Source organism: Glandiceps talaboti, chromosome 4, assembly GCF_964340395.1.
Source record: "Glandiceps talaboti chromosome 4, keGlaTala1.1, whole genome shotgun sequence".
Taxonomy (NCBI): Eukaryota; Metazoa; Hemichordata; class Enteropneusta; family Spengelidae; genus Glandiceps; species Glandiceps talaboti.
In genome coordinates, this window is record NC_135552.1 from 25,186,238 (window position 1) to 25,197,407 (window position 11,170).

Here is an 11,170-nt window from a genome sequence, read left to right on the forward strand (position 1 = left end):
AGTTTAGAACATCGCCACTGAACGGTATATCAAAGCCCTCACCCTAATGTAAATAGAGGGAATACCCTGGGGGTACCACTGGCCAGGGCTGGTGGGGTGTAGGCATGGTTGAATGATGAATGCAATGTTGCATATGTGCAGTTAACGCAACAATGCATTATGGGGGCGATATCTAAGAACAAGCATTTCAGGGGGTGTGCATGCTATCTCATAGTCAGCGATATGAAAATATCAACCAGTGAATTAGCAGGGGAAAATTCATGGAAATTCCAAACTAGTCCTGCCAGGATCCCATTTTAGACCAAACAAAATAAAAAAATTATGAAAAGTGGACCCCATTTTAGACTCATTAGCTCTAAAAAGACTACCCATTTTAGATCAAAGGGCAAAAAACCCTGCTCCAAAGGGCAGCACATATACATATACCCAATAGGTGGGAGTACTCCCCCCCCCCCCCCCCCCACACACACACAGGGGAATACTGCTTGGGTTGATTTCCCTGCTAGAGAGACAGGATTCATTAATGATGAGAAAGAACTGAATCTGCAATTATCAGATATAATTCAATCAAGGTACTAAATTATTCAAATCACAACCCTATTACCTTTAGTGAAAATGTCATGAATATTCATTGTTTAACCATTGCATAAACATTTCTGCTGACTCCCATTAGCAATGATGATGAGGTAATGTCGCGCACAGCAAAGATCGCCAAATGGGGGACAACTTCAATGTGATGTTTCTCTGAAATGTTGCATGTAATGTTGGTTATGTAAAACCAAGACGCGAATCTCCCAAACCCAAAGTTCATGATATGCCTTTATTTCCTGGAGTGGTATAAGGGCATAAGTAAAACATTCAAAACGATCATTTTCTAGCCAAACAACATTTTTATTAAGCAAACAGTCACATAAAATCACATTATCTCAACATAAACCAAATGCTTATATTCAGAATAATATACAAAAAATCATACCTTACAATTTTGTAAGTATGAATATAACTTACATTTATGCATGAAATGTAACAGAACACATGCTTATCATACAGAAATTTAAATTCAAATATATCACTTTCAAATGAAAAGAATGTAAATTATCTTACACAACACAATATTTAATAAAGATTTCACACGATGGTAAAAAGACACTAACACAGATAGTTGAATAGAAATTGAGACTTGACCAATTCTAATAATGACAGTGATCAAGTTACTCTTTTAGAATCTATAGTTTTGAAAGCTATGTAGTTGCTTCAAAACCAGATTCCAAAAAGTTAACTTTAACACTACTACTACTAACACAGATAATATTTGAATTATATAATAGGTGCAAAAAGTTCCCATATAAATGATACAAAGTGTATTTATAGAGTTATATAAATATGAGTGATTCAAGAAATTGTCCAAATTATTACCACACATAGTACATCTATGAAATATAACAACAAATAAAAGTAATAACTGACTTCAAGGTGTTCAGTGATGATTTTAAGCACTTGTCTCTAAATAGACCTGGCTTTTTTTGTTAACTCAAACTTCACAAATTCTGAATGTTTGTAAAGATAAAAAATTGTACTTATTAAATTCAAACTATTCTAAACTAGTAAATGAGTTATGTAACTCTAAATTATTTCATAATATTTACATTATAATGTGTTAGCCATTCCTGGTAATCCATTTTAACCCATCTTTTTGAAATCATGTAAAACTTGGTTACTTTTTATGGACAAAATAATCCAATATACTTCTTCCTATTACCTTAGTTTTCAGTTGTCAAAATCCGTTTACCATGTTTGAACATCTAATTTCAGTAACAACATGTTACATAATATTATTTCTATGGTTAAGTTTTTAACTTCTCAAGATGAAATTTGATGCTATGCTGCTGAAATATATAAATATTTGACTTTTTAATGAAATCTTCTTATACTATATTAATCTTGCCAAACTGATACATTTTGTAAATATGATTGAGAACTTATTTTTTGGTTATTTCAAATCTTTTTATAACAAAGTATCGGTTATATAGTGAAACCATCGGTATACAAATATCAACTATGCAATACTCGTAGCATTGCATTGTTAACATACAGCATGGTTGGTAAACATCTTTGACAACTGAAAACTAAATAATATGAATGGATAGTGGTACCTAAGTAGTATTCAGAACAAAATAAGTCATACCTATAGTTTAACTGATTATCCTGCCTGTCTACAACTTACTGCTGTAATCCTTTTTGTCGATGTTGTCTAAGTTTAGCTTGTACTTCAGCATCTAGACTTGGTCTATCTGATGTTGACCCTGCATTCTCTGCTAACTCTTGTATCTTGTCTTGAATATGTTTTGGTAAAGAACCTGTTGATAAAAGTCAAACATAAGTATCCTCACATTTCATATAGGTTTATGCTATAAAACAAAGACTTGTTCAACTAAGCAACAAATTCCTCAGTGATATTTTATAATAATATGTATGTAAAGAAAACTATGTTAACTGAGCCAGGAAACTTGAATTACTGTAAATGAAGTGTCATGCAGACTGATTGGATGGACTTATCACTGACGTCTCTGTCAACTGAACAGACACTGAACACAGGTAAAGTTGACAGTGTTAACGTGTCCAAGCACAGGCTTTCAATACTTTACATACCATATTCAAACTTCAATAGACTTCTCAAACTAGAACACATGCAAAGGATGTATGCGTGGGACTATGAGGATACTTGTTTTACATGGAGAAGAGTATCTGTATACTTACCAGTAAGTTGTCCAGCACCATCATCAGCACTCTTCTTGTCTTCTTCTACACCGGTAGTCTCACTTACTAACGGAGTATGACTATCAGAATTATCAATGTCTTCAATTACTAACTTTGTTGATTCTGATTTGTCCAAGTCCAAATCTTCAATCACAAGTTTTGTACTAGTTGACTGTTCAATATCTTCTATCAAAAGTTTTGTTTTCTCTGTTTGGACATCATTTGGTCGACTGACTTCCTCAAATAATAATTTCTGAGTGTCCTGAATACTGACTTCTTCAATCAGTGATTTTTGACTTGCTGGTTTACTCGTAACTTCTTCAATGAGAGGTTTGTTGTCAGTTTCATCCTCAATATCATCATCCTCTAGTACTTCAATCATTGGCTTGTACACGGTCTAAAACAAAAATACAAAAACAAAGTTAGATTGTTGAAGACTCGCTGCTACATTTACATTGTATTAGCACTTCATTATTACAAAAGGCTTTGGAATATTTATTCTAATAACTGGTTGAACTGAGATGAAGGGCATTACAAACTTACAGACACCTAGTATAATCCCTTATTAGGCTCATGTGTCCTTAAGATTACATGTTCTGAATAGTTGGATAAAGACTGAAATGTGCAGTTGAAAATTTCAGGTACAATTTTTCAATTTATGTTTGGAACAAAAGTTCAATTTGATACCTTGGTTTACCAACATAGATGAATTGTCATTTGAACTATTTTAGTTTTATAGGTATTCATAACAAATCATCTATGTTGCGAGTAAAGATTGGGTACATTTGTAAATTATTTGTAATATGATACCAAGGTTTCCCCCAGACTCTTACAGAGCAGTACTGTCCACCTTGTGATTTTAAAACATGACACTCAGTGATTCTCCCCATGGCCCAAAGTGTATCAATAAAACCATTGGTTGTAAATACAACAAAATGACTACATTTACATAATTATTATGTAAATTTCTAGCATTTTTACAAGTTTCTTTTCGTGTAAGAATGGTTTCATATCGTGTGTACATGTACATTTCATAGCTATTGTTTGGAGAAAAGAAAGGACACTCATAAATACATTGTACTGTACATCTACACAGTTAAAATAACAATTTTCTAAACTCATCCTAACAATCCTTACAATCTTCACACATACAACATTGTGAGCCAACCTGCAAATGATGACTAATTTTATGGAAAAATTGTTATGTGTGAATACTTACCCTTTTTGGTTCATCAACATCAATTCCATACTCTTCAGATACATCAACGTCTTCTAAATCAGGTAAGTCCTTGTAATACAAAGATCAAAGAGGAGTGTCATACAATATAAAGATTCACTGAAAATGCTACAACAGTCTTAAAATGATACTGCAAGTTCTGTTGATAGCAAATACTGGTTAATTTAGTATAACTTAGCTTGAACAATTCACTACCAAACCAGAGTGACTATAGAGTTTTAATTTAGGCAACATGATGATTTTACATCTCACACAATGTTGTTTGTTAAAAATTACACAAACACAATACAACTACATTTCATCTCACTGTGAACACAAACAAAGAGTTTTGTGTTTGAATCTTCCCTGTCTCAACCAACAGTGATGTCGATTTGTGTTCACAGTGAGATAAAATGTATCATTTTATATGCTTGCATGCTATCAGTGTCTTTACTTTGTTTTATGCAATTTGTTACAAAAAAACATTGTGCAAGATATAAAAACCCTTGTGCCACATAAATGAAACTCTATAGTCACTCTAGTTTGGTAGTAACTTGAAAGTACAGATAAATCTGTAAATTTCTACGCCATCTTTTCAATATTTAGACAAAGAATAATGACTAGTTAGTTGTACTTACATCTATATTGATCTTTCCTTCTGTTAAGAATACAGTATCAATATTATCATCTTCTGCCATATGAGTTGTAAGTCTGGATTCTTTATCTGATTTACCAGTAGCAATACATTCTGAAAACAAATTATATTTTGAATAATTTAATAAGAATGAATTTGGTAACTGATTCTATATTCTACATGACATGTGATCAACTAATATCATACTAAAGCTGGAGCTTAAATAATTCTGACATCAGTGTGTATCATATATACATACACATCCAAGAAAACAATTTTTTTTAAAGTTTCCCACTATTACAAAGAAACTGTAAAATCTTGTTATGAGGCAAATACATGTATATTGTTACACAATGGTAGTTTCTGTGTTAGTGATCTAATAATTGGATCTAAAAGTTATAGTCATTTACATGTTCATGGTACTTATTGTTCATATACAGAGTAAAGAGACAAAACAGTATCTGACCAGAATTTGAAAACACTTCAGATCTTAAGAGACCTAGTATCGATCTCAAGACTCTACACTATTATTATCATCAAATACACTGAGTCTAATCCATCCTGTATTTCTATCTATTCTCTACTCACCAGAGGCAATTTTATCTACAAAGTCATCCTCTTCCTGTTCCTCATCAAAAATATCATTTGATTCATCCTCCTTATCCTCAGCTGTATTGTCATCCTGTTTTCGAGATTCTGTCACTGACTCATCTCCATCATTCAAATCTTCATCTTCTGATGGGTAATGTTCATGTTTAAATGGCAGTTTCTTCTTTTCATTCTTCTCCTGACATTGTTTAGCAACTTCTTCTCTCTCCTTCCTAGCAGCATCAGCTCTATTCCTTATAGCAAGCATTGCTGGAATATCAACATAGATAACACTAGTGAATGACTTGGTGTACCTAGTACTGTTACAGTTATGCATAGATACAAATGTATGTAATTTCTGTACTTTGAGTACTGGCCTGAAGTACAAATAAACTTTCAAATTATCATCAGGATACCTACCATCAAAACTAGCTTGCATTTTAGCTTTATCTGCATCAATCCATCTCTGTCTTTCAGCTTTCTCTTCTTCTCTCCCACCTCTAGCCCTGCAAAGAATAGCAAATACTTCATATAAACATGTATCACATGTAAGATACTACAAATAGTTTTATCAAGGTTTTACATAACAGAAATCCATGCTGCTTACAAAGTCTCTGTGGTGTGCCCTCCCAACGGTCATGCTAGTTGAGTACACTTATTATGAATGTCATCATGCTTGAATCCCATAACAAGAACATATACAATACAACTCAGATATGCAGTCAAATATGATGCAGTACTTTCAGTTTGAAATCATTTCCATATAGACAAACATGTAGATGTACAATGACTATACACTTTGTAAGTGTTCAAAGCAGCAAACATACATAGTAACCATTCATTACTCATCACATTTACTTACCAAGCTTCAGCCAATGCTCTGTCTTTATCAAACACTGGTCTATCATCCAAGTAAACCAAGGATTTCTGAAAACAAAATTAAAAATAAATTAATCACTAAACGGTTTTGTCATTGGGTTAGACTTCTGTATGTACAATTTGGTGATTGTGTCATTGGAGCTTGTTTGAGAAAATTTGCTGAAAGTGTATCTAGAACTTAGAAGGTAGAATTTGTTATGCAAATAACAAGTCTTTACAATTCAAATACAAAACATTATATGTAGCATAAGGTCAAAGTATACCCATTGCATCTACTTAAATGTAGCATAAGGTCAAAGTATACCCATTGCATCTACTCAAAACTCGGACTAGAGATTACTTGCCGAGTTGTTGTACTGACATATACATATGGTATATACTTACAATTTTGATAATTAATGTCTTTCTGTAGTTCTTGATTTTCTTTATTACAGGATTACCCATCAGATTTAACACTCTCTGTGAAATACAAGTGTACAATAATTATTTGATTAGCTATCACAGAAGGCAAAGTAATGGAACTAATTATGAATCATATAGTGACAGTAAATAGCTTATCAACATGCACAGATGATGACAATGAATGTATGATAAAAATAACTGAATTTTTATCAATGGTCGACTGGTTTGACTCTTAGCACTTAGTATATTATTTCAGCCAACAAGAATTCAGAAGAAAATTAGCATATGTACAACAGTAACCATGGTAATGAATGTCAGCAGCTGATGTAGTAAACTTTCACCTGATAAACTTACCAGTATAGGCATAGCAGCGAATACGTCAATTATGGCAGGATCATCCAGTTTATTATGTGAGACATCTACAACACTTATATTCTTACACTCAGTCAGATGTTGGATATCTTCAGCTGTTTTTAGGCGATTGTGTGCCATGGTTATATTACTGAGTTTGGTTAAACATGCTGCAAGTATAGAGATACATTTTTCTTAAGGTTAGTGTATGTTTAAATCAGTATAAGTCATGGACTAGGTCACAGATATCATTTCAGATTTATAGTCATTGTGAAAATCATCTAAGTTAGATGCCGATCTTTCATAATTCTAACAATTAAATGAGTAACCTCCATTTTGTATAAAATTACTGTTTGATAGATTATCAGTGATTTATCACTGCACTGCATTACTGAAGTGAAGTTATTTGTTTATTGTAAATGAAATTGCATCACTAAACCACTATAAACAAGTCAAATCAACAGAACAAATACAAACTTATAAATTTAACCATGATCTTTATCATCAGCACTAAGCTGTGTCTGTGATTTTGTGAAGTGTCAAATTTTCTGTTTACTCTATCAATTTGAGAGATAGTGATTTCTATTTGATTTTTTTGCAATTTCCATTTCCATTTCCATTTTGAGCGTCCTCATGAGCAACTTAAAATTTTCTAATTCTTGGTTCCCTTTCCCTCTGGTATTCTTGTACTGAATTTTATGCTCACAATTTTCATGAACTTTGTTCTACCTGTTCCTTGAATCTACACACCCACTCAATCTACAAGTACAAATCAACCACTGATATTCTAATTTATCACAGGAGAATTGAAAAGTTTGTAACTTTTTTCATATTCAAACATATAGAACAACTACCATCACTTTATTTATACTTGGTAAAAAATGCTGAAAATTAAATAATCCTACTTACACAAATTTTCAATACGTTCAATCATATTGTTGCTGAGATTAAGAGTGTCCAACACCTGAAGTGGTTCCAAATTCTCTATTTTTTCTATCAGATTTTGTTGGAGATACAGACATTTTAATTCCTTCTGCTCAGTGAAGTTTTCAATCTTTCTAAACCCATTGCACTCTAAATAGAGACATTTCAACCCCGTGTACAGTTCCAGATTCTCTATCTTCACATAGCCTGAAAATAAATCAAATGATTACATATCAATGGTTACAACAGAGTGATGTGATGTACCAATAATATTAATTGTTCTACAACTAATGATAAGTCAAGTACACTAAGTCTCATTCCATTGTTACCACATCATTGTGTACAATAGATAGACATAGTACACTGTGCAACATTACAACTTGCCAGGAAAATTCTGATAGTGACATATTCATATAAAATAGTAACTTAAATATTAGTTCCATACTCTGATAGATCTCCAGCGTCAATTCTTAATTTAAATAATCAGTACCGTGACCAGTTTTCAAAACAAAGGTTAGATGAAGAAAAAGTACATTTCTGTAATACTAGTAGTTGTGGATTTAAACTTTAAGGTTTACACTACACTACAGCTACTGTCATCAAAATAACACATAGGTTGCCCCCTACATGCAAATACTTTGTATTTACCTATCTCCCATAGCCATGAGAATTGGCTTGACAATGTTGTTCACCTGAAATGCCAAACCTCCGGCAATACACTACTTCAAGTTGTGAAAATGCAAATAGTTTTAGCAACTAATGAGTCACATTAACAACAGGGTGCTGTGTTGGTTATAAATGATGTATTGGCAATGTCTGACATGCATGCTATTTCATTCAAATGGTCATCCATTAACTTTCAGTTAATATGATTGTCTATGTTTACTACAACTCAACTACTCTGGCTTGCAAATGTCAAGTGGGGATATGATAATATCATCAGTCTACATCTCACAAAAACCCTTTGTACTTCCTTTATACTGCAGATTCCAAGCCAACAACTCTAACCATTCGCCCATCATGATTCCATATATAGATATCAAGCGAAGGCTAGTCAGGCAAACAACACTGTAAAGTCTGAATTAAGCCAATTCCCTGGCTATTTCCTCAATTACAAATCTACTCTGCTTGTTAAGTAACATTTTAGAGTACCAGTGAATGTTCAGTATTACCATAATGATAGGTATAACCACTTTTACACTTACCTTTATAATGGAGATACAAGACATCATTCAGGTAAGGTGTTCTATACAACTTATGCTTTACACAGATTTCCTTTATTGCTTTTTCTGTCATTCTGTTGGAAACATGAGGACAATAATTATTGTGAAATTAAGGATGATCATTTCGCAAAAAAATATTCAGTATCAAGATTATACACCGATATCAGGAAATTACAGGGTAGAAGTTAAAAACCATCATAGGATAATTATGGACATAATTCTTAAAGATATGTCTTCATACTTTGATGCTGTTAGCACTACAGGCCAGGCTGGGTACAGGAAATTATGATAACTATAACATATTTAAAATTTTGCCAAAACATAAACTCACCTTGGATATTTGGACAATTCTTCCTCTGATAATTCCTTCTTTCCTGTATTTTGCTGTGTGTCTGTTTTCTTTGCAGTTCCAGTATCTTCTATTTTTGAGACAGTACTTTCTTTATTCGTGTCACCTTTGACCTCTTCTAGAATGTTCTCACCTTCAGTGTTGGTAGTATCACAACCATCTTTAACATCAGACACTTCAACTTGTTCTCCATTGTTATCTTTTACTGGTTCTTTCTTATCATCCTCACCAAACAGTTCTTTTTCCTTTTCTTGTTCTTCTTTTGATAATGTGTTAGTTTCAATTTGTTCATCGTCGTCTATAATTTCTATAATGGTAGGCATGTTGTTGTTTTTTCTGACACCTGTAAATACTGCTTACAACAGAGAAATTTTATTAAAAGTTATGTCAAATGTGGTGAAATTTATATTTAAAACAATATTATGACATCATGATTTGAGGGATTTTGTTGAACCAATAATAGTATACACTGTATGTAAGTTATCAACAATGAGCATAATAACAGTCACTGTGACTTGCACACCTGTTCCTGATACTAATAATAATTTCTTCAATCGTTCGTCTGGTATCATTGATAACTCGTGAAGCAGAGATTGTAACTTTTATATATGTACAACAAAAAGTACAAACATTGGTGCTTCTCTCGAGTCAAGTGGTGGTATTTTAAAGAGTTGTGTAAGAAAATCGATTGAACTGTCAAAGGTTTACAAGCTACATATGTAGGCAATGATTGGCATTAAAAATAAAATGTTGCGATTTCAGTACTACAGTCTACAGAATAAAACAAAACAAATGAACTATACGCTACTTGGACATAGTCATTATCTTCAATCTCAATATGTTTTTGAAGTTGATGATACAAAATATACTGAGGGACGAGAAAAACTATGCATTCTCACCTGCGAAGTGTACTCCGGACTATCGGCGACTCGGGTTTTTAAATGATCTGGCATGTCTTTCAAAAACATTCAAAATGGCGCCCTAGCAACAACACACTTAGCAACCACTTGAAAGGAACGCAAATATAATTTAAGGGTAACTAGTTAGGCCCATCATATATAATATTACACAATTTTAAACAATAAATTTATAAATTTTAATTAAATTATTACTTTCATTGCTTTTCATGAAAGCGTCTTGAATAGATTCTCTTTCAAAAGAAGTTATACATAAAAAAAACACTGGAACAAGGCCTAATACCCTTGTCATTCTTTGCCAGAGAGGGCAGTATGACGCACTCCTCCTGACTCCTGCCACTGCATGTGTCTAGCAGCTAGTTGTGTTTAGTCCCGTTATGATGGTTAACCCCCAATCTGATTAAAATCCGATGTAGATGTCGGCTAATCGTTCATTGCTATTTTACCTTCGTTATTTTGCCTGAATTGACCTTCTTGGTACATGTTTACATTTTTTTAGCCTGATCGCCTCCTCTACAATCTGATTAAAATCCGATGTAGATGTCGGCTAATCGTTCATTGCTATTTAAAATTTTTACGCCTGATCGCCTCCTCCTCCTCTAGAGGAGGCGATCAGGCTAAAAAATGTAAATATGTACCAAGAAGGTCAATTCAGGCAAAATAACGAAGGTAAAATAGCAATGAACGATTAGCCGACATCTTCATCGGATTTTAATCAGATTGTACAGTACGGCTGCCATGATGGGGCGCCCTCACACACAGGTCAACCCTTTCAGCACGCCTGTGTGAGGGTAGAGCGCAAAGCACTCAACAATTTGACACATTTTAGACATGTTTACTGGTATTAATAATGTATCATCCCTCAATACCAGACTCAGCAGCCAACACAATGTCCTATATGTCCCCACAATCAAATTAATGACAACGTCC

General features: G+C 33.3%; 1 protein-coding gene across 2 annotated transcripts; it reads right to left on the reverse strand.

The window, feature by feature from the left end:
- Positions 1-900: 900 nt before the first annotated feature.
- LOC144434014 (uncharacterized) lies at positions 901-10,290 on the reverse strand. 2 transcript variants are annotated; one of them, XM_078122451.1, is made up of 14 exons: positions 10,223-10,290; positions 9,407-9,675; positions 9,306-9,358; positions 8,957-9,048; positions 7,737-7,958; positions 6,831-6,997; positions 6,459-6,533; positions 6,058-6,122; positions 5,616-5,701; positions 5,196-5,465; positions 4,612-4,721; positions 3,977-4,045; positions 2,758-3,154; positions 901-2,357 (listed from the first exon to the last, which is right to left on the reverse strand). In XM_078122451.1, exons 2-14 carry the CDS (start codon positions 9,644-9,646, stop codon positions 2,221-2,223), a joined length of 1,983 nt encoding a protein of 660 aa, XP_077978577.1. In that variant the 5' UTR covers positions 9,647-9,675; positions 10,223-10,290; the 3' UTR covers positions 901-2,220. The 2 variants fall into 2 exon arrangements, with proteins under 2 accessions (XP_077978577.1, XP_077978576.1); XM_078122450.1 differs by having other exon boundaries at positions 9,306-9,675.
- Positions 10,291-11,170: the final 880 nt, after the last annotated feature.

What these genes read in the sequence shown, in the direction of transcription:
- LOC144434014 (XM_078122450.1), bottom strand. Translation starts at nt 9,646, where the DNA reads ATGCCTACCATTATAGAAATTATAGACGACGATGAACAAATTGAAACT. An exon ending in CTTGTATCTCCATTATAAAG is followed by an intron (nt 7,959 to 8,956) that starts GTAAGTGTAAAA and finishes ATTTATTTTCAG; the next exon opens with GCTATGTGAAGATAGAGAAT. An exon ending in ATGTTGATGAACCAAAAAGG is followed by an intron (nt 3,155 to 3,976) that starts GTAAGTATTCAC and finishes TTTTTGTTTTAG; the next exon opens with ACCGTGTACAAGCCAATGAT.